General features: G+C 41.8%; 1 protein-coding gene across 1 annotated transcript; it reads left to right on the top strand.

Annotated features, from left to right (window-relative positions):
* Positions 1-777: 777 nt before the first annotated feature.
* LOC103517233 (ets DNA-binding protein pokkuri-like) lies at positions 778-23,374 on the top strand. The gene is made up of 9 exons (XM_026829404.1): positions 778-1,015; positions 1,501-1,608; positions 3,377-3,564; positions 13,853-14,021; positions 14,922-15,185; positions 15,607-15,856; positions 21,837-22,111; positions 22,643-22,842; positions 23,073-23,374. Exons 1-8 carry the CDS (start codon positions 778-780, stop codon positions 22,834-22,836), a joined length of 1,686 nt encoding a protein of 561 aa, XP_026685205.1. The 3' UTR covers positions 22,837-22,842; positions 23,073-23,374.
* Positions 23,375-24,473: the final 1,099 nt, after the last annotated feature.

The raw sequence follows: 24,473 nt of genomic DNA, 5'->3' as shown, positions 1-24,473 counted from the left end.
AAAGTATAGTTGATACTCAAAATTTAACTTCCTACTTCCTACCGGAAACCAAATCAGGAAACTAAATTCGTCCTATCTGCGTTCTTCTCACAAAACTAGCTCGCGATTTTGTATTCTATCTGTGCTCTACTCATAACTAACTCATCCTTCTGTTTCTCTCCACAGGCCAAGTCTGAAACGATCAAGGCAAAAGATTGTCATTGAACAAACCAAGGGGGAGCTAGGAAGCGCGTCTGTCTTGTCTTGTAAGCGCCAGGTCGCGGGTTCGATTCCCGCCCGTGCCGGATTTTATCCTAAACAAATAAAATTCGTTCTCGGAACGGCTGGCTTTCTCCTATCCTGTCCTCCTTCGCTTTCAAGGCGATAAGACCTTGGCAGTTACAATTCCCTCTACCAAGCCTCAAACAAGCTGGGCCCGGCTTTTCTGGACAAAATTTGCACCACCACTTTCGTGTTTCTGGTAAAAAGACCTTTAATTTGATATATGTATAGGTCGACTAGGTTTGGATAAGTCCTTCTATGGGGACATTCACACAGACTGACAGACAGACACCAAAGCGAATACAATAGCACTATTATAGGTACCTACCTTTTTTTTATGACTATCGTAATAATAAAGGAAGAACGGGCTAAAAAGGCATTATTTATAAAAGCTCTGAATCCACTCTGTCCCAAATATTTTGCACATGAATATAGGTAGATAAATTATTTACGTATTAGATTCCCGTTTCTTTATAATTTATCGGCACCGGCTTACTGTCATTTGCTTCGGATGTCATGGCTAATTATGCCAAGATGAAAAATATTGACGGGCCAATTAACACAGCCGTGGCCAACGCCTCCAGCACCAACGGGAACGGCCTCTCCACGCCCGTTGACCGAATACCGTTCTTCTCCTCGGATCTCATTTGGCGCTATCCCCCGTTCAACTTCCCGCTGTCCGGCGGGTCCACCAATCACAGTAGCTCCTCGGGGCCCATGAGCGAACTGAGGGCGCATCTACCCGGCAATATAGGTGAGTATTAGAGGAGATTTTTTTTTTAAAGATGAGTGTTCCACCGCCAATCACAGTAGCTCCTCGGGGCCCATGAGCGAACTGAGGGCGCATCTACCCGGCAATATAGGTGAGTATTAGAGGAGATTTTTTTTTTTTAAAGATGAGTGTTCCACCGCCTTTATTTCGAAGCAATGGAACAACTGCTACAATGGAACAACTGCTACATTAGACGCTTGTGGCCTGTGTCGTAGCATGCCCATCCCGTAGTATGCCTCTCATCAGATCGGCAAGAAGAAGACAAATACTTCCCATTTAAGGTGCTGGGTCAACACGAGAACACCAGAAAGTAACCCGTTGAAATATTTGCAATCGAAAAACGAGTACAAATTTTTGACGATGGTGGGATTCGAACCCGGGACCTTCTGCATGGCAAGCAAGCGCGTTACCAGCGCGTCATTTTCTTCTCGGTTTTTCCTAACCTTGATTTTTCTCCTCGATTTCAGCGAGTGATCCTCGGATATGGAATAGAGAGGATGTGATCTCATTTCTGCGGTGGTGTGAGTCAGAGTTCGATCTGCCCAACTTCGACATGGAGCTGTTTCAAATGAACGGTAAGTGTCATTTCGTGGTCTAGCTGCTATCTGTTCTAGAACCCCTGTTCTATGTACTACCCTATGTAAATATTTCCCTGTTATTTAAAAATAAAACATTTGAAAGGGGCACATGATGGTGTGAGTCAGAGTTCGATCTGCCCAACTTCGACATGGAGCTGTTTCAAATGAACGGTAAGTGGCATTTCGTGGTCTAGCTGCTATATCTGTTCTAGAACCCCTGTTCTATGTACAACCCTATGTAAATATTTCCCTGTTATTTAAAAATAAAACATTTGAAAGGGGCATATTTGAAAGGGGAATATAAAAAGAAAGTTCCTCCAAGAACAATTTGTTTTTAAAATTTCTTCAACTAAATACCACTACCCTCACAAGGAGGCAGGTTAACAGCCTCTGTGGAAGTTAAATCTGCAGACTGTAGGTAGGTAGCACTCGAAAATATTTTTTCTTCTGATGACGATCATGATGATGATTATGATTTTTATGATAATCGTGATTATGATGATAATGATCATGTGAATGATTCTCAAACTCTCAGTCAAATCATTTTATTAATTTATGTAAATGAATCCAGGTCTAATTTTCAAAGATCACCAAAATCTTTATTTGGCTCTCCTGAAAAATAGAGATTTTGCACTTACGATAGTTCGTATTGACAGCGACGATGTGAATGATTCTCAAACTCTCAGTCAAATCATTTTATTAATTTATGTAAATGATTCCAGGTCCTCATTAAAATATCAATCGCTCGAAAATTCTTCTTCAACGATGTACAGTTATTATGTGTCTTGAGTTGTTTATCAACGCATATAACATCCCAACATCTTATTAACATAAATGTCTCAAGTATAAATAAGCGCTTATTACTCACAGTATCCGCTTTGGCTGAGAAGTTTGAATTTTTATTCAAAACAGGAAAAGGCAAGTGCCATAAACGAATTATTAAACTCTACGTGTAACCCTTTGGTGATTCAATGTATCTATAACCCTTTGGTGTCTCTATGAGTAACCTTTTGGTAATTTAAGGTGTAATTCTTTATAACTCCTTCGGTAACAGAAAAACACTGCACAAGAAACAGACTCTTGTTTCAGGAAAAAATTCTCACTTTGCATTTCGCCTTTGGTGATTCAATGTATCTATAACCCTTTGGTGTCTCTATGAGTAACCTTTTGGTAATTTAAGGTGTAATTCTTTATAACTCCTTAGGTAACAGAAAAACACTGCACAAGAAACAGACTCTTGTTTCAGGAAAAACTTCTCACTTTGCAGTTCCTCGCAAGTTTATGACTTGCAGAGGGATCTTCCGTTCAATAGAGAACGAAATGTGATGTTGGATAACATTGAGCGTGATGGTAAATTGATCGAGTGACCGAACTTCACGTCAGTAGATCCGCTGGTCGGGGTTTGGTTATTCCCCTAGAACTGAAAAGAACGAAAAGATTGTAGACCAAAACTTTTAAAAATTTCGCTTTCGGCGTGGGTCCCCCGAATCAACCTTATGGGATTGCGGCTCCCGAAGGTAAGGTTAGTGGCCACCACTGCTTTATACTTTCTTATAGCATTTCTACCTTAAAAACAAGACTAGGTAGTCAACCTATTGACGTTCACACGACTAGGCGACTTTCGGGACACTTAGAGAAGAAAAAAAGAAAGGAAAAGAGGAAATATTAAAAGAAAGTTTCTGCAAAAACAAAATTCTAACTCATGATTTTGTATTCCATCTGTTCTCTACTCATAACTAACTCATGCTTCTGTTTCTCTCCACAGGTAAAGCGCTGTGTCTCCTCACCAAACAAGACCTAGGACAGAGGTGTCCGGGGGCCGGGGATCTCCTGTACAACATCCTTCAGCTTATGATCCGGGAATCCTACTGTCTCCCGTCCAGTCCCGTTACGCCTCACTTTCCCCTAACACCTGGGTGGTGTGTACCGCATACACCCACCACACTTCCTCAGGTAAGCATAGTGTATTCCCCTAACACCTGGCTGGTGTGTACCGCATACACCCACCACACTTCCTCAGGTAAGCATAGTGTATTCCCCTAACACCTGGCTGGTGTGTACCGCATACACCCACCACACTTCCTCAGGTAAGCATAGTGTATTCCCCTAACACCTGGCTGGTGTGTACCGCATACACCCACCACACTTCCTCAGGTAAGCATAGTGTATTCCCCTAACACCTGGCTGGTGTGTACCGCATACACCCACCACACTTCCTCAGGTAAGCATAGTGTATTCCCCTAACACCTGGCTGGTGTGTAAGTGTACCGCACACACTTCCTCAGATAAGCATAGTGTATTCGTATTCCCCCAACACCTGGCTGGTGTGTACCGCATACACCCACCACACTTCCTCAGGTAAGCATAGTGTATTCCCCTAACACCTGGCTGGTGTGTAGGTACCGCACACAACCACCACACTTCCTCAGATAAGAATCGTGCAGCCTTTAAAATTGTGTGTGGGTATTTTTTGAAGAGGTTTTGATAGAGAGAACTGTAGCAATGGAGGTCTCATCTTCCCAAAATCGAAAAGACAGGATACGAGAAAACGAACCTTATCTGTTTAGGACTTTAGGATGAAGTTTTCTCCAGGCGGAAATGGGTCCCGACTTAGCGTTTACTTGAGGGGATACTCGCTAGGTTGCTACCTTTCAAAACGCCATCTTTAGTGGAACAGAACGAAATTTAAACTTTGACTATCAAAGTAAAATGAAGAAATGACTAGCTGTCAGCAAAATGGTAGGTAGGAACTACATAATCTACCTACAGACCTATAAAATTTATAGGTACAGTCGAATCTGTCTCAGTGGGAATCCAAGGGACCGACAATTTTTTCCCACTTATCCAGGTTTCTCAGTTAAAAAGTGTCCCACTTAGGGAGGCTGCTATTTTACTATTCCCACTTATAGAGGTAAATGTGAACACTGGTTTGGAGGAAGAGGAATATGCTATGCTTTCCTACAAATTCCCACTTACAGAGGTCCGCAGAAGGCTCCGGATCTAGGAAAATGGCAACCTTTCCCACTTACAGAGGCTCCAGACCGAGTATCTAGAAAAAGTCATTCCCACTTATAGAGGCTCGATTTTCCCAGTGAAAGAGTTTTTTTTTTTTTAGTAAAAAATGAAGGGGCCACGATTTTTTCCCCAGTTATCCAGGTTTCCCACTTAGACGAGTAACAGGTTCGACTGTATGCGGTAGGTAGGTATTTACCTACCTACTGTTTTTAAATAGCTGATTGGAAGAAGACATGTTTAAATATAAATATACCTACTACCTAACTTTATAGGTATAGCTGATACCTACATCTTAATCTGAATTTACTTACATACCTGACTATAAAATTTGTACCTATTAGGTACCTACCTATAACTCGTTTAAAGTAGCTAAGTGGAAGTAGACAAAATAGGAATACCTACCTATCTACCTACATATTATGCGTTGTATTATTTTACGGTCTATATGTACCTACAAGTAGGAGAACACGGGGCAAAACGGTACATCGGGGCAAAACGATCACCCGCCCTTTTTAGGAGCCAGGAAGTGCTGAGCTCTCTTGGATGGACTAGGAACTATTCCTGCAAGTGTTATCTTTGTTTTGATCTGTGGTTGATTCTTTTATCTTTTGTTTTCGAAGAGTACGGAGGTTTTTTCGATTTCACGAGTGCTTGATGCAATGCCTGACGCTTTGGGGCAAAATCGTTTTATACCGTCTGGGGCAGAATGGTACCCTATACCCTAATGAGAGAATGGTGCCACAGGGTCCATTCTGCCCCAAGGTGTTTTGCGTGTATATGGTTTAGGACCATTTTGCCCCAGCCTTGGGGCAAAACGGTCTTTATTTTGGTATCCCCATAAAAATATTTTTAAGTTTTTTTTTTCCAGTGATACATATATCGTTCTTGTCTGATCTAATTTGTTGCAAAAGTAATGCTTTATTTTGTTACAAAATTACATATCTGTGTGACTTTTATTTATTTTTTTTTTTTATTATTTTTTTTTTTAGTTGGGACCTCATAAGCACTAGAGGTACCATTTTGCTTCGTGTTCCCCTACCTACCTAACTAGGTAGCTACCTATCTACATATAAAACACCTACCTACCTAGGTATATTTTAGGTAGCTGTATTGTAAGGAAGCTGTGAAGCTACCTGCTAATAACATTCTACCTACATTTTCCGGTAAAATCGCGTAGGTTAGGTACTGTTTGTTTTGACCAGCTATGTAGGTATCTACCTACTTACCTTATCAAGTATTCAGCTGATAGGTAAATATTGTCGCCCAGACTTTAAATCAGTTGTTACCTACGCACTTACGCTGGTAATAGGTAGGTATCTATCTATCTATAAGTAATACTTACCTACATCGTCGTGAACAAAAGCATATTATCAACTAATGCTCGGGTCGACAGAGTAAGTTTAAACCAAGTATGTTTGTAGGTTTAAACTCTGGAATTAAGCAATCTAGTTGGGTTGATTTGGAAAAAAAAAAAAAAAATAGGTCGACCAGGTTTGGATAAGTTCTTCTATGGGGACAGACAGACAGACGAACCGAATACAATAGCCCGTCCCTTATACCTTTTTTTTATTACTATTGTAGTAATAAAGGAAGGACGGGCTAAAAATTAGCCAATCAGATTGTTTAATCCGAGAGTTAAACTTAAACCGAGTTTAAACTCCCATTGTGACTTCGGACATAAAGAATCAAATTAATCATCTCATAGAATCATAGATAGAATCCCATAAATCATACCGAGAGTTATGGACTACCTATAATACACATTAGAGCGAAAAGTGGGCACTCCGTCTGGAGGGGTTCACCTTGAAAACGATTTTCTCCCATGAAAATTCAATTTTCCTCTGCTTCTTGGTTTGATATTGTTTTTTTTCCTCTTACGTTTGGAAATATGGTCACGGCTCATTGGGTATGATTGATGCTGTGGTACCTACTTGATTTTCAGTCATTAAGGATGTTGATGTTCATGTAGGTAGGACCTATCGTCCTATGATATTCTACCTACATGTCTTGGTATTTACTAGGTTTTTTTTCTGGTGTTAGAAATTGGAAAGTAATTCTCATCTCGGCTCTCTAGATATACCTAGGTACCTGGAAACAACATTTTTTACGCTACAACTCTACGCTAGGTACTTCTGTTTATCCAATACATACTTCCTCTTTTCCACCCCTATGTATCCATATTTCCTCATCCAATCACCATTGAACCAAACTTGGACTAACCTTCTCCCACTTTCCTCTGTTTTCAGGACTAGACCAACATGAAACTGATGCCAATGCAGCTCGGGCCAATTAGGCCTGTTTAAACTGTTGGCATAATGGGACTTTTTAGTCTTAGCCGACAGTATAAATAAGGTATATTAAATAAAATAAATAAATAAATATAGGTACTTACTAGGTTTTTTCTGGCGTTAGAAATTGGAAAGTAATTCTCATCTCGGCTCTCTGTAAACCCAGACTACTCAGAGTGTAGGTACATACTTCTGGAAATAAATTTTTTTACGCTACAACTCTACTTCTGTTTATCCAATAGTTCTTCTTTTCCACCCCTATGTGCCCATATTTCCTTATTCAATCACCATTGAACCAAACTTGGACTGACCTTCTCCCACTTTCCTCTGTTTTCAGGACTAGGCCAACATGAAACTGATGCCAATGCAGCTCGGGCCAATCTTCCCTGTCCGTTGTACAACCGATTCCGTTGAAATTCTCAATTTCTTAACGTCTGCCTTGTAAGCGCTAGGTCACGGGTTCGATTCCCACCCGTGACGGATTTTATTCTAAACAGATAAGGTGCGCTCTCGGAACGGCTGGCTTTCTCCTATCCTGTCTTCCTTCTCTCTTCGCTTTCGGGACGATAAGATCTTAACAGTTAAAGTTCCCTCTATCAAACCTCTTGGGGGAAAATGTGCTATTGTTGGCTGAGGGAGAAAATGTGCACGCGCGCAAAGTACGTAACAACGAACATCCGAATTTGCGGAGCGCTGCGTCTCTGTTCGACCATTTCAGTCCATTCCATTCGCTCAAATTCAAGCTATAGGTACATAGGTATACATCAAGAGGCTACCTATATTCAATGGAAGGACAGGGGGCGTGAACAAATTTATCACAATATAACAGACATACAATTTATTATGTGTCTGTGGACATAATTATGTGTTATATCTAGAAATACGACTATAATATACATCAGAGACCATAATTATGATGTCACCTTCAGGTATATGGCATCCGAATGTAGAATGGAGGCAGTAGGTAGTTATGTCTTCTAAAGTTGTGTCCACACGTACTCGATAGATGGTTGATCGGCGAAATGAATCTATTATGTTGTCGAGTCAGTGTACGATTTCAGTGGACATCGATTGACGGCTTCGACCATGTGTGGACACAGCTTTATAAAATAAAGGAAATCTCTGTCTATTGGAAGGACATGGAGGTACCCCATGTAGGTCCTAATTCTTTGTAGGCGTCCTAAAGGTGTGTCCACACATAGTCGTTCGGCCATCGATCGATGTCGACGGAACCGTCCACACGAACTCGACAACATATAGTTTTACCTCTTCGACTATTGTCGCCAGCCTAGTTAGCTCGGATGGTAGCGCGTCTGCTATGTAAGCGCAAGGTTGCGGGTTCGATTCCTACCCGGGACTGATTTTATCCTTAACAAATAAGGTTCTTCTTTCTAGGGATGGCTGGCTTTCTCCTATCCTCTCCATATACCTCTTCGATTTCGGGACCTTATCTCCTTTGTTACAATTTCCTCTATCAGTATCTTGTCTTCCTTCTCTCTTCGATTTCGGGACGATAAGACCATAGCAGTTACAGTTCCCTCTGTCAAACCTCTTAAAAAAAAACATTGGATTTTAGGATTATTGAGATATTGGGAAAATCCTACAATGCTGCAGTGAGTACCAAAGTCGTGACATAATAACACAAAGAAACTGCATGTTTACATTTACCTATTTACAGCAGTTACCAATTTGTGATGCTTGCACGTAGCTATAGCTACGTTTTACAAACAAGGCCAAATATACGGCCTAGATCCATCACCCATTCATCAGAATTAGGTCCAGGACAGCAGCAAGCACTAACTCAGCAAACAATAAGTACCTATAGCACCTGATTGAGATGACTGGTGTTTAGTTCTAATGAATAGACAATCCAATCACATCAGTGACAAAAGAGTGATTGACAGCTGAGGTTGTTAACTTACTTCAGTAAATAGACTTAAATAAATATAGAATAGAATAGAATATACCTTGTTTATCCTGCCAGAATGAGACTGAAAAGTCCCTTTACTCCCGCAGTCTAAACAAGGTCTTATATATTTCATAGGTATAGTTTAAACACATGTAAATAAAAAACCTTGTTTAAACCTATTTATTTAAACCTATGTAAGTTTGTACCTTTGTAACCTATGTAAACCTATGTAAATAAAAAAACCTATTTATTACTTTTTATAAGGCTTTATTTTTTATTTATACAGTGGTAAAATTCTCACTGTGCTCTTCCACCCAACCAATGGCGATGCTCGCTGTCGGACTATTTTTTCCTTTGTTTCAGGGCGAGGATTATTTTAATCTCTTTGCAGTAAGCTGAAGAGACGAAAAAATTCACAAATTGGAGAAAAATAAAAATGCTGGGACTTTGAGCAATAAGCTTTCACAAACTCATGTTTATTAATTTCACCACAGCTTGATTTTTTTTCTACAATGATTTTATTTTTAAACGCCTTTGATTGGTATTGGTAGGTATTAGATATATTTTTTAGAGTCTGGCAGGTAAATTAGTCTAAATAGGTACGCAAAATTTTACAAAATCTACAAACTTAATTAAAATCTATGCGCGAACGACCTACTGTACGTAGTGTTAAAGCGCTTTAAAGGGGGAAAAAAAAATTAAAATCTACAATATTCAAACAACATAAAAGCAAAACCCTTACTTCTCGCCAGGCTCCTGTCCCGCTTGATCACCTTCTCTGCGTTCTTCCTTGCAATGTAGAACCACTCACTCGTATTGCTCAGGTACTTGTACTCGACGGCCAGATCCTTGGCCAAGATGGGCCCCTCCGGCAACCGATACGCATACGGGCAGAACAACCAGTACTGCTTGTACTGGTACTGGTCGTAACAGTTGCCTGCAGCAAAGATGTCAGCGTCGAATTCTACCATGGAGATGACCCGATAGAAAAAAAAAAAAAAAAAAAAAAACATTTCAGATCAGCAAAATCTAATTCATTCATTTTGTGTTCTAGAACCACAACTTTAATGTGACATTGGAACTTGGCTTATCTTGACCATCTTTTGATCTCTTTTGGAGACTTGTAGGTTAGTTTGGATCCTACCACTTCTCTTATAACCTGAGATACTGGACCGAGAGCTAACGTATCGAAAATTTTTTACCTCATTTCATTTGGCACAAAATATTCGACCATTAGTTTTGGACTGGGAGCTGGGGTACCCAAAATTACCTCATTAGGTACACAATTTTCGACCAAAAGATTTGATGCAGAAAGGTGAGTAAAGACAGAAACTGGAAGTCCTTGTGGCCAAACCGGGGCGGGGGTTTTATCCTTCTACAGCCGTTTCAAAAAATCAAAAAGGTATTCCTGCAAGTGTTATCTTTGTTTTGATCTGTGGTTGATTCTTTTATCTTTTGTTTTCGAAGAGTACGGAGGTTTTTTCGATTTCATGAGTGCTTAATACAATGCCTGACGCTTTGGGGCAAAATGGTTTTATACCGTCTGGGGCAGAAACGACGTTAAAAGCGGTCTTAAAATAACGACTAAAGTGTTATATAAAACATTCCTAGTTCATAGGTCGTCGCGACAAATTTTAAGATCAGAGCTCATTTGTGTGAGAAAATGTGAAAAAAATCCCCCAAAAACCATTTTTTTCTGTTTTTTTGGTTCTCTGGACAAAATTTGCACCACCACTTTTGTGTTCCTGGTAAAAAAGACCTTTAATTTGATATATAGGTCGACTAGGTTTGAATAAGTCCTTCTATGGGGACAGACAGACGAAGCGAATACAATAGCCCGTCCCTTATACCTTTTTTTATTACTATTGTAATAATAAAGGAAGGACGGGCTAAAAATTAGCCAATCAGATTTTTTAATCCGAGAGTTAAACTTAAACCGACTTTAAACTCACATTGTGGCTTCGGACATAAAGAATCAAATTAATCATCTCATAGAATCATAGATAGAATCCCATAAATCAGAACGAGAGTTATGGACTACCTAATACACATTAGAGGTGTTCTGGACTACCTAATACACATTAGAGCGAAAAGTGGGGACTCCGTCTGGAGGGGTTCACCTTGAAAACGATTTTCTCCCATGAAAATTCAATTTTCCTCTGCTTCTTGGTTTGATATTGTTTTTTTTCCTCTTACGTTTGGAAATATGGTCACGGCTCATTGGGTATGATTGATGCTGTGGTACCTACTTGATTTTCAGTCATTAAGGAGGATGTTTATGTATAGTACCTACCTACCTTCCTATGTTCCTACCTATTCTCAGGTTTTAGGCATAGATGAGGATGAGGTACTAACATGTATACTTGTATAGGTGTAATCCCTAACACCTGGCTGGTGTGTAAGTGTACCGCACACACTTCCTCAGATAAGCATAGTGTATTCGTATTCCCCCAACACCTGGCTGGTGTGTACCGCATACACCCACCACACTTCCTCAGGTAAGCATAGTGTATTCCCCTAACACCTGGCTGGTGTGTAAGTGTACCGCACACACTTCCTCAGATAAGCATAGTGTATTCGTATTCCCCCAACACCTGGCTGGTGTGTACCGCATACACCCACCACACTTCCTCAGGTAAGCATAGTGTATTCCCCTAACACCTGGCTGGTGTGTAAGTGTACCGCACACACTTCCTCAGATAAGCATAGTGTATTCGTATTCCCCCAACACCTGGCTGGTGTGTACCGCATACACCCACCACACTTCCTCAGGTAAGCATAGTGTATTCCCCTAACACCTGGCTGGTGTGTAAGTGTACCGCACACACTTCCTCAGATAAGCATAGTGTATTCGTATTCCCCCAACACCTGGCTGGTGTGTACCGCATACACCCACCACACTTCCTCAGGTAAGCATAGTGTATTCCCCTAACACCTGGCTGGTGTGTAAGTGTACCGCACACACTTCCTCAGATAAGCATAGTGTATTCGTATTCCCCCAACACCTGGCTGGTGTGTACCGCATACACCCACCACACTTCCTCAGGTAAGCATAGTGTATTCCCCTAACACCTGGCTGGTGTGTAAGTGTACCGCACACACTTCCTCAGATAAGCATAGTGTATTCGTATTCCCCCAACACCTGGCTGGTGTGTACCGCATACACCCACCACACTTCCTCAGGTAAGCATAGTGTATTCCCCTAACACCTGGCTGGTGTGTAAGTGTACCGCACACACTTCCTCAGATAAGCATAGTGTATTCGTATTCCCCCAACACCTGGCTGGTGTGTACCGCATACACCCACCACACTTCCTCAGGTAAGCATAGTGTATTCCCCTAACACCTGGCTGGTGTGTAAGTGTACCGCACACACTTCCTCAGATAAGCATAGTGTATTCGTATTCCCCCAACACCTGGCTGGTGTGTACCGCATACACCCACCACACTTCCTCAGGTAAGCATAGTGTATTCCCCTAACACCTGGCTGGTGTGTAAGTGTACCGCACACACTTCCTCAGATAAGCATAGTGTATTCGTATTCCCCCAACACCTGGCTGGTGTGTACCGCATACACCCACCACACTTCCTCAGGTAAGCATAGTGTATTCCCCTAACACCTGGCTGGTGTGTAAGTGTACCGCACACACTTCCTCAGATAAGCATAGTGTATTCGTATTCCCCCAACACCTGGCTGGTGTGTACCGCATACACCCACCACACTTCCTCAGGTAAGCATAGTGTATTCCCCTAACACCTGGCTGGTGTGTAAGTGTACCGCACACACTTCCTCAGATAAGCATAGTGTATTCGTATTCCCCCAACACCTGGCTGGTGTGTACCGCATACACCCACCACACTTCCTCAGGTAAGCATAGTGTATTCCCCTAACACCTGGCTGGTGTGTAAGTGTACCGCACACACTTCCTCAGATAAGCATAGTGTATTCGTATTCCCCCAACACCTGGCTGGTGTGTACCGCATACACCCACCACACTTCCTCAGGTAAGCATAGTGTATTCCCCTAACACCTGGCTGGTGTGTAAGTGTACCGCACACACTTCCTCAGATAAGCATAGTGTATTCGTATTCCCCCAACACCTGGCTGGTGTGTACCGCATACACCCACCACACTTCCTCAGGTAAGCATAGTGTATTCCCCTAACACCTGGCTGGTGTGTAAGTGTACCGCACACACTTCCTCAGATAAGCATAGTGTATTCGTATTCCCCCAACACCTGGCTGGTGTGTACCGCATACACCCACCACACTTCCTCAGGTAAGCATAGTGTATTCCCCTAACACCTGGCTGGTGTGTACCGCATACACCCACCACACTTCCTCAGGTAAGCATAGTGTATTCCCCTAACACCTGGCTGGTGTGTAAGTGTACCGCACACACTTCCTCAGATAAGCATAGTGTATTCGTATTCCCCCAACACCTGGCTGGTGTGTACCGCATACACCCACCACACTTCCTCAGGTAAGCATAGTGTATTCCCCTAACACCTGGCTGGTGTGTAGGTACCGCACACAACCACCACACTTCCTCAGATAAGAATCGTGCAGCCTTTAAAATTGTGTGTGGGTATTTTTTGAAGAGGTTTTGATAGAGAGAACTGTAGCAATGGAGGTCTCATCTTCCCAAAATCGAAAAGACAGGATACGAGAAAACGAACCTTATCTGTTTAGGACTTTAGGATGAAGTTTTCTCCAGGCGGAAATGGGTCCCGACTTAGCGTTTACTTGAGGGGATACTCGCTAGGTTGCTACCTTTCAAAACGCCATCTTTAGTGGAACAGAACGAAATTTAAACTTTGACTATCAAAGTAAAATGAAGAATTTCAATTGTGTTAAGCATACATGCTTGTCACAAATGTCGTTTCCCGCTCAATTCACTACGCTAAATTTTATGACTTGACTTGGACTCGAACCACCAACCCTCCAGATCCAGAGTCTACCGCGCTAACCACTTCACCACTGAGGTTGGTTAAATGTTAACTTATAAAATCGTCTGGTCTGATTTCAGTTGTGCAATTCCGTGGCCCTGAGCCCCGCCCCTAGTATTGACAGTCAGAGCGGCTCCCCCCGACATCTAGACTCCTCCAGTATTTCCACGTCCACCCCCACCACACTTCACACCTCCACCGGCACGTCCATCTTCCATTACCCCACCATCTCCAGAGATAGAGATCACGGTAAGTTGAAAAAAAAGGTAGAAATTAAAAAAAAAAAAAAAAAAAAAAAAAAAAAAAAATATTTTTTTCTTTTTTTTTTTTATAAAAGGGGGGGGGGAAAAAAAAAAAAAAAAAAAATGTAACATTGGTAACCTTTACTTTTTTGTAATAAAGAAAAGGGGGGGGGATAGGTTTTGCTTCTCAAAGGGAAAAGAAAAAAAGCCCGTACCACTTTTCCCCCCAAAAAAAAAAAAAAAAAAAAAAAAAAAAAAGATGGAACTCACAAGTTATTGGAAACGGGCTCTAATGGGCCTTTGTATGTCAGGGAACTTAGGTAAAATTTGGATTATTTTTTGTCTAAGTAAGGAATTTCATCGACCCGACGTAATGAAAGCGGATTTTTTCTTGGAAAACCTATTTACGTGGTTTCATTTAGGTCACTTCGTGGAATCCCCCCATCCCATCATAGATTAACATACGTAATTACAATAATCCTGTTTTACTTCTTGGCCCATAGTTGAGGAAATCCTATTGACAGTACTGACATCTAAAGCAGCGTCTACAACTCTATACTATGGTCAGGGATGCCCTTCAAGATGACCTAAAATATTTCAACTTTATAGCATTCCCGAGAAACGCCAACCAACTCTTTTCGAGCTTTTCAAAAATTTTGTTAGTAAATGGCAGCCTTTGGACGTACATTTGCCATGAAATTCTCGAACCTTGTCCCACGGACACATTTGATCTACATCCTGAAACGTAGGAGCAAACGCGTTCCCTTCCACTCGGGGTCGAGTGGATTGGAACACATCACATACCTTCAGGCACACTCCATTTGTCAAGGGTCTAGGTTTTCCTTGCCCTTGGGATCAATTTAATTTGAAAAACCCATTTTAATCTGACCGTCTCCTCTCTCCCCAGGATACGCGGGCAGTAATGGCGCCAGTTCCGGCAGCAACCAGAGTGACTCCGACCAGGAAGACAGCAAAGACCATCCCACTAGTCGGCCCCCCAAACCAGAACCAGTGCCGGAGATTAGCATTACCCCCCGCACCCCTACGCTACTGCACGATAGTCCAGGCTCGTCGTCGCCCCCCCAGTCCCCCCATGTGGCTTTCAACAAGACCATGTCCTTCTTCAGTAACCCGGCGGACTCGCCGGGATCCGTCACTGAACCTAATACAAGTGAGTTTGGAATTGCTACCTTGATTTTTACTTTTTTCTCTGGGAATTGACCGAAACCGAGCAGTTTAGAATAAATTTCGCCTAGGACGGGAATCTTGGTGAGAAATCACTACACTTAGAGTTTCCACCTTAAAAAATTCGGGCCCTTCTATATTTGTACAGAACCTTCCAAGCGATAATTATAGGCTGGCAAAAAGTTCTTTATCTTGTACCTACGTTTGGAAGACTTGGTTTTCTCAGTTTGTTTCACACCCACGAAAAAGTCCAACGGTTTAAAAATGATAAAAACACAAACTTAAATCAAACCTAGTTCATGTATAGGTATGTACTATAACCCGTTTTATGTACGAGAGTACGAGTAGGTATTTCCTACGTTCCAAATTTTGCTCATAAGTCCCTGTCTCTTCATTCTTTTCCCCAGACGGTCGTCTCTTGTGGGATTTCCTGCAGCAGCTGTTGAACGACTCCATGCAGCGGTACACAAACTACATCGCCTGGAAGAATCGGGAGTCAGGTGTGTTCAAAATTGTCGACCCGCCAGGTCTGGCCAAACTGTGGGGCATCCAGAAGAATCACCTGTCTATGAATTACGACAAGATGTCGCGGGCCCTCAGATACTACTACAGGGTGAACATTCTGCGCAAGGTCCAGGGCGAGCGACATTGTTACCAGTAAGTATTGTAATTCAATCTAAATTCTAATTGTATGTATTCCAATCTACATACATACCGACAGTACTGACATCTAAAGCAGCGTCTACAACTCTATACTATGGTCAGGGATGCCCTTCAAGATGACCTAAAATATTTCCACTTTATTAGCATTCCCGAGAAACGCCAACCAACCCTTTGTGAGCTTTTCAAAAATTTTGTTAGTAAATGGCAGCCTTTGGTCGTACATTTCCCATGAAATTCTCTAATAATCTGCATGCTTGTACTGATTAGACTAGGTCCAGGAATCCAGGCTTCACTAGTGTCACTGATACCGTCATGGATTAATTCTTGTTTACCCGCCGCATCTTTATCCGCAGAATGAGGCTTGACACAAAGCTTTCTATACCACTCTGGGTAGCCAATTAGATAACTAGCTTATCCTGCCAGAATGAGACTGAAAAGTCCCTTTACTCCCGCAGTCTAAACAAGGTCTTATATATTTCATAGGTATAGTTTAAACAGGACATATATATATAGTGATACAGGACACCAGGATACGTCAAAATACCCTTGTTGAAGAAACGAAATAATATCAGTCGCGCTTACTGGGTGATGTTTCAAAGTCATAGAGCAGGAAAAATGAGGACCAACGGAATTTTTCTTTTTCTTCTACGACTTCTACATACTGAGATAAATCGATTAAAAAAATACCGGTAAATCGTGAAGTTTGACGTCACGGCATACGCTCCCGTAGGCGATGACGTCATAATTCATAACTCCCGCTTCGTTTGTTTGTGCGCAAGCGTCTCTGCGCATTTTGACGTGAAATCTGACGTTACAACTCTTTGAAGTTTTTCATTAGAACAGCAATTCAAATTTGAATTTTCGACCTTTTAAAGTTACTTTTTCGGAGTGTTGGCCTCAGATTCGGTTTTTTCACAACTTTTTACGTAGGAATCGACTTTTTATTAATAATATTTTCCCAATTGCAACTCCTCCATTCTCAGTTTTAACTGGACGATTTTTCATTCACCTACTTTATCTGAGAGATAGGTAGCAAGAAACAAGCAATACAATTTATTGACAGTCCAAAAATTTTGGGTTACAAAAGACACAACATAAATTTCAGGCAGTAAATACGTACGTATACCTAACTCTGTTTCACCCTAACGGTTTGTCCGATTTAGTGAATAGAAAGTAAAAATTGACAAAAACGACCATCATTTACTCATTGGATTTTGAGATCGCTTAAGTGTGTTGAAAAGACATACATAAGGTCCTTTTTTTCTCAGTAAGTTCTACAGCTCACTGAACCACCCTGTATACAAATATGTACACAAATAATTATGTACCTATAGAAACTATGTATAAATAGTTTACAGACGCATGTCTGAGTAAATAAATATGTAGAAATCCACATTGCGTTAATTATTGAACAATGCACACGTTGTTAATGGAAGCGAAATAGGTACTGAGTGACTGAATGACACCTAGGGGCTAGAGGAGCTAGAGTAGTGGTTCTCAAACTTTTTTGAATGACGCCCCCTTTGGGCATATTCTCATTTCGTCCGAAACCACCATGACCAAGCCATTTTCAATAACCTTCAAAAATGAGTGTTTTACAACCTCGTTCGGCTTTTATCAATGAAATAAACTGCATAGAATGTCTCTGTGTTGTAGCATGCCCATCCCGTAGAATGTCCCTCAGTTTTACAACTTCACTTGTTTTTTTATCAATGAAACAACTGCATAGAATGTCTATAGAATGCCCATTGCCCATCCCGTAGCATGTCCCTCATTGGCAAGAAAAATCAAACAATGTAATGCAGAGAGTAGAAAAAACATTAACTAAACACATGGTTACCTATAAATACCTACGAATAGGTAGTTCCTAGTGTCTACACACCTACCTTTTATTGCGTACTAGTTGCGTACAAAACGAACTTTGGCATACTAGGTAATTGATGGAAAAGCTTGCTCTATAAACTTACCCAGATTTGCTTCTTTTTTTCCAAGAGGTTTGACAGAGGGAACTGTAACTGCTAAGGTCCTATCGTCCCCCTCCACAGGCAAAGCGCTGTGTCTCCTCACCAAACAAGACCTAGGACAGAGGTGTCCGGGGGCCGGGGATCTCCTGTACAACATCCTTCAGCTTATGATCCGGGAATCCTACTGTCTCCCGTCCAGTCCCGTTACGCCTCACTTTCCCCTAACACCTGGGTGGTGTGTACCGCATACACCCACCACACTTCCTCAGGTAAGCATAGTGTATTCCCCTAACACCTGGCTGGTGTGTACCGCATACACCCACCACACTTCCTCAGGTAAGCATAGTCTATTCCCCTAACACCTGGCTGCTGTGTACCGCATACACCCACCACACTTCCTCAGGTAAGCATAGTGTATTCCCCTAACACCTGGCTGGTGTGTACCACACCCACCCACCACACTTCCTCAGGTAAGCATAGTGTATTCCCCTAACACGTGGCTGGTGTGTACCGCACACACCCACCACACTTCCTCAGATAAAAATCGTGCAGCCTTTAAAATTGTGTGTGGGTTTTTTTTTTGAAGAGGTTTTGATAGAGAGAACTGTAGCAATGGAGGTCTCATCTTCCCAAAATCGAAAAGAGGAGACAGGATACGAGAAAACGAACCTTATCTGTTTAGGATGAAGTTTTCTCCGGGCGGAAATGGGTCCCGACTTAGCGTTTACTTGAGGGGATACTGGCTAGGTTGCTACCTTTCAAAACGCCATCTTTAGTGGAATAGAACGAAATTTAAACTTTGACTATTAAAGTAAAATGAGGAATTTCAATTGTGTTAAGCATAAATGCTTGTCACAAATGTCGTTTCCCGCTCAATTCACTACGCTAAATTTTATGACTTGATTTGGACTCGAATCACCAACCTCCAGATCCAGAGTCTACCGCGCTAACCACTTCACCACTGAGGTTGGTTAAATGTTAATTTATGAAATCGTCTGTTCTGCTTTCAGTTGTGCAATTCCGTGGCCCTGAGCCCCGCCCCTAGTATTGACAGTCAGAGCGGCTCCCCCCGACATCTAGACTCCTCCAGTATTTCCACGTCCACCCCCACCACACTTCACACCTCCACCGGCACGTCCATCTTCCATTACCCCACCATCTCCAGAGATCACGGTAAGTTGAAAAAAAGGTACCTAGAAATTAAAAAAAAAAAAAAAATGTACATTGTACCTTTACTTTATGTAATAAAGGGGGGGGGGGAATAGTTTACTTCAAGTAAGAGCCCGTACCACTTGTCGCCCCCCCCCCAAAAAAGGATGTAACTCACTAGTTAGTGGAAACGGGCTCTAATGGGCCTTTGCATGTCAGGGAACTTAGGTAAAATTGAAATATTTTTTGTCTGATTAAGGAATTTCATCGACGCGATGTAATGAAAGTGGATTTTTTCTTGGAAAACCTATTTACGTAGGTTTCATTTAGGCCACTTCGTGGAATCCCATCCCATCATAGATTAACATACGTACTTACAATAATCCTGTTTTACTTATTGGCCCATAGTTGAGGAAAAAGTTAACAGGAAATCCTATTGACAAAACTGACATCTAAAGCAGCGTCTACAACTCTATACTATGGTCAGGGATGCCCTTCAAGATGACCTAAAATATTTCCACTTTATAGCATTCCCGAGAAACGCCAACCAACTCTTTGTGAGCTTTTCCAAAATTTTGTTAGTAAATGGCAGCCTTTGGTCGTACATTTCCCATGAAATTCTCGAATCCTGAGCATATTACATAATTACCTTCTAATAGATGGGTAGGAACCTTAAAAAACATTAAACATAGTAATTTATACTCAAATTACATAATTCTAAGGAGGTGGCATTGTTTGTTCTGTCTGTTTTCCCTAAGGAGATTCAATTTGGGAGCTTTGTGTCAAACTAAGGTGGTCTTTTTGTTATGAGGGATTTGGGGGTCATTTCACCAAATCGCACTTTTCCTCCTTTTTTACCTCATTGGTTGAAAGGCGGATTTCACCCGATGATATCGGGGGAGTCGAGTGGCTTGGAACACATCACATACCTTCAGGCACACTCCATTTGTCAAGGGTCTAGGTTTTCCTTGCCCTTGGGATCAATTTAATTTGAAGAACCTATTTCAACCCGACCGTCTCCTCTCTCCCCAGGCTACGCGGGCAGTAATGGCGCCAGTTCCGGCAGCAACCAGAGTGACTCCGACCAGGAAGACAGCAAAGACCATCCCACTAGTCGGCCCCCCAAACCAGAACCAGTGCCGGAGATCAGCATTACCCCCCGCACGCCTACGCTACTGCACGATAGTCCAGGCTCGTCGTCGCCCCCTCAGTCTCCCCATGTGGCTTTCAACAAGACCATGTCCTTCTTCAGTAACCCGGCGGACTCGCCGGGATCCGTCACTGAACCTAATACCAGTGAGTAGAGTGATTTTTTTTCATTTTTTTTTTTAGTTGTATGGTTTTAGCTTTTTTACAGGAAAAAATCTTCATGATTCATCGAAAAATCATTGAGAAAACTTTAATGATCTGATGTTTTTCAATAGTTTTTTTTCAACTCTTTTTTAATCCCAGTTTTTTATTGATGGGAGTTTTACCGTACATTCTGCGACAAGCTACTCGCCTCCTCACATTTACCACTCTCAGCCTAGGGGGCAGACTAGAACAGTTGTTTCGGACGTGTCAGTCTTCATCATCGAGCAGCAAGCCATAACTCATTCGGAGACTCTCTTATAATTCGGTTAATCACTTTGTTTGGTAGGGGTTTAGAATAGAATATACCTTGTTTATCTTGCTGGGATTGGACTGAAAAGTCCCTTTACCCCTGCAGTCTAACCAAGGTCTCATATATTCGAGATCCGTCTTTACTACATACATACATAACCATTATCGTTCTGTCCTATAGGACAGGTCGATGAACAAAGCCCCTCCACTAGACTCTATTGCTATACCTTTGGTTAGCCTTTATATCTTCCCAGTTTCCTTGTTTCTTCCCAACATCAAACTTGATAGTGTCTTCATAACGATATCTAGGTCTTCCCTTAGGTCTTGTACCGTCTTTACTATCACTTTAAAATTTAAAATACTTTCATGTTACCTTGTTAACCTTTCTTAATCGTGCTAATTTATAAAACGTTTCTTGTTTCTTTTCCCAGACGGTCGTCTCCTGTGGGACTTCCTGCAGCAGCTGTTGAACGACTCCATGCAGCGGTACACAAACTACATCGCCTGGAAGAATCGGGAGTCAGGCGTGTTCAAAATTGTCGACCCGCCAGGACTGGCCAAACTGTGGGGCATCCAGAAGAATCACCTGTCCATGAATTACGACAAGATGTCGCGGGCCCTCAGATACTACTACAGGGTGAACATTCTGCGCAAGGTCCAAGGGGAAAGACATTGTTACCAGTAAGTACTGCATTCTAATTTAAGTTCTAATCGTACTCCAATCTACATTACTTTTTTTGAGAAAGTGAAGTGCAACAACGGAGGTGTTATTGTCTTGAAATCGAAGAGTGGACAGGAGGAGAAAGCTAAATAAAGCACTACTTATACTAGCGGAGGCAGACCTCCAAGCTTACTAGCCTACCGCTTTGAGAAAGGGAAGTGCAACAACGGAGGTGTTATTGTCTTGAAATCGAAGAGTGGACAGGAGGAGAAAGCTAAATAAAGCACTACTTGTACTAGCGGAGGAAGACCTCCAAGCTTACTAGGCTGACGTAACGGGCCTTAGATGTTTCACATTTTGAATTTGAGATTAACATCCTTAGAAAATTTATTCGCCCAGAATCAGTATTTGACCCTCGTGGCCTGTCACAACCCGGCAGCATATAGTATAAAATTAAAAGGCCCATAGTGCGATAACTTTTTTACTACCTTATCCGATAGGAAGGAAATTAATATATTTTATTTTGTGAAGGCTTTCACATAAATCTGAACGATCCGATTTCGACTCTTAAATCTAACATCCCTCTTCCCCTCCCTAGGTTCCTGCGAAACCCGAGCGAGCTCAAGAGCATCAAGAACATCTCCCTCCTCCGTCAGCAGATGAGCACGTCCTCCGGCAATTCCAACCCGTCCACACCGACAACTCCCACGTTCCCGTCTCCGTTCGCCTCCTCGCCCACGGTGAAGAGCGAGCCGCTAGAGTGTGACTATGTGGACGAGCCTACGGACCTGAGCACCGGGAACTCGCGGGAAGCGTATCTGCGCGACCGGGAGAACCAGAGGCGTGACCGGGACAGCCGGGAGAGCTATCTAGGTAAGAAGAAAGTTTACTTTACGACTAGTTTATGCGAACAGTATAAATAAACACTATATTATTATATTATTTACCTTGGATGGGTGTAAATCCACTATGTTCTATTTCCCTGAGTATAAAAAGTCTTAAAGGCCAACAGAGGGCCAACCCGTTGAGCAGAACAAACTTTGGAGAACTTGGGTTATGGAGAAACAAATAATGTTACATTTGTTACAAGTTCATCAAAAATAACTACTTACATATGTAAAGTAGGTATTTCAGTGAACCCAAAGGTCCAATTGACTCTAAAATAAGGAGCCAATTTCCTTTGTGTTGAATATATTTTTTTTTTTTTCAAAATCGTCGACATCAAACTTCGAACTTTTTCTTTCTTGTAGGCAGGTAATCCCGCAACTCATGACCTCATCAGGTCATGAGTTGCGGGATTATAGTTGAGCTCTTTCACCCAACCACGTCCGTTCTAATAACCAACCACGTCCGTTCTAATAACCAACCACGTCCGTTCTAATAACCAACTCTTTCTCATTCCAGACGGCAAGTACGATACGACCATCAAACTCGAATACAAAGATGGCGTCAAGAAAGAAGATTTCGGTCCCGACAATAACAACACGTCCATGCATTTGCAGCTGAACATTAAGAATCAAAACATCTCCACTCCTCAGGACTTGACGCTAACGAAGCACGACTCTGTGCATTACGAAACGGCAAACTCCTATGCTTGAGAGAAAATGTGATTTTGATTCTCAATTTTTCCTTGGCACGCCACCGTGTCGGTTTTTTAAGGAATATTGCGAGAACCTTTGCGCTTCGCTTCGGGATGGAATGATTTTCAATTTTCTGCCCGAATGATACTGAATAGTCCGTGTACCCTGGTAGAAGCGGTTCTATCGTCTGTGATGAATTGATGACTTTGGTTATTACTTCAACCAAAACGGCAAACTCCTATGCTTGAGAGAAAATGTGATTTTGATTCTCAATTTTTCCTTGGCACGCCACCGTGTCGGTTTTTTAAGGAATTTTGCGAGAACCTTCGCGCTTCGCTTTGGGATGGAATGATTTTCAATTTTCTGCCCGAATGAGACTGAATAGTCCGTGTACCCTGGTAGAAGCGGTTCTATCGTCTGTGATGAATTGATGACTTTTGGTTATTACTTCAACCTCACATTTTGGATGTCCATAAAAGATTTCAAGCTCTAGGAATTTTTTATTGCATCTGTGTTTGATATATCTTAGGTACCAATACCAAATTACTGTCGAGAATTGTCCACTTTTGGTACGATTACCTAACCATTTCATCTCAATTTTATGGGGTTATCTTGCACAAATCCCAAGATGAGACATTGAAAATTTTTAATGATGATACTTTTTTTTTTTTTGAATAGTCCGTGTACCCTGGTAGAAGCGGTTCTATCGTCTGTGATGAATTGATGACTTTTGGTTATTACTTCAACCTCACATTTTGGTTGCCCATAAAAGATTTCAAGCTCTAGGAATTTTTTATTGCATCTGTGTTTGATATATCTTAGGTACCAATACCAAATTACTGTCGAGAAAATTATGTCCACTTTTGGTACGATTACCTAACCATTTCATCTCAATTTTATGGGGTTATCTTGCACAAATCCAAGATGAGACATTGAAAATTTTTAATAGGTAAGCATAGTGTATTCCCCTAACACCTGGCTGGTGTGTAAGTGTACCGCACACACTTCCTCAGATAAGCATAGTGTATTCGTATTCCCCCAACACCTGGCTGGTGTGTACCGCATACACCCACCACACTTCCTCAGGTAAGCATAGTGTATTCCCCTAACACCTGGCTGGTGTGTAGGTACCGCACACAACCACCACACTTCCTCAGATAAGAATCGTGCAGCCTTTAAAATTGTGTGTGGGTATTTTTTGAAGAGGTTTTGATAGAGAGAACTGTAGCAATGGAGGTCTCATCTTCCCAAAATCGAAAAGACAGGATACGAGAAAACGAACCTTATCTGTTTAGGACTTTAGGATGAAGTTTTCTCCAGGCGGAAATGGGTCCCGACTTAGCGTTTACTTGAGGGGATACTCGCTAGGTTGCTACCTTTCAAAACGCCATCTTTAGTGGAACAGAACGAAATTTAAACTTTGACTATCAAAGTAAAATGAAGAATTTCAATTGTGTTAAGCATACATGCTTGTCACAAATGTCGTTTCCCGCTCAATTCACTACGCTAAATTTTATGACTTGACTTGGACTCGAACCACCAACCCTCCAGATCCAGAGTCTACCGCGCTAACCACTTCACCACTGAGGTTGGTTAAATGTTAACTTATAAAATCGTCTGGTCTGAATTGTTGATCTCAAATATGAAAATAAAAA

The sequence above is a fragment of the Diaphorina citri genome, unplaced genomic scaffold (assembly GCF_000475195.1).
Source record: "Diaphorina citri unplaced genomic scaffold, Diaci psyllid genome assembly version 1.1 scaffold1786, whole genome shotgun sequence".
Lineage (NCBI taxonomy): Eukaryota > Metazoa > Arthropoda > Insecta > Hemiptera > Psyllidae > Diaphorina > Diaphorina citri.
This window is presented reverse-complemented; position numbering and strand designations above follow the sequence as displayed.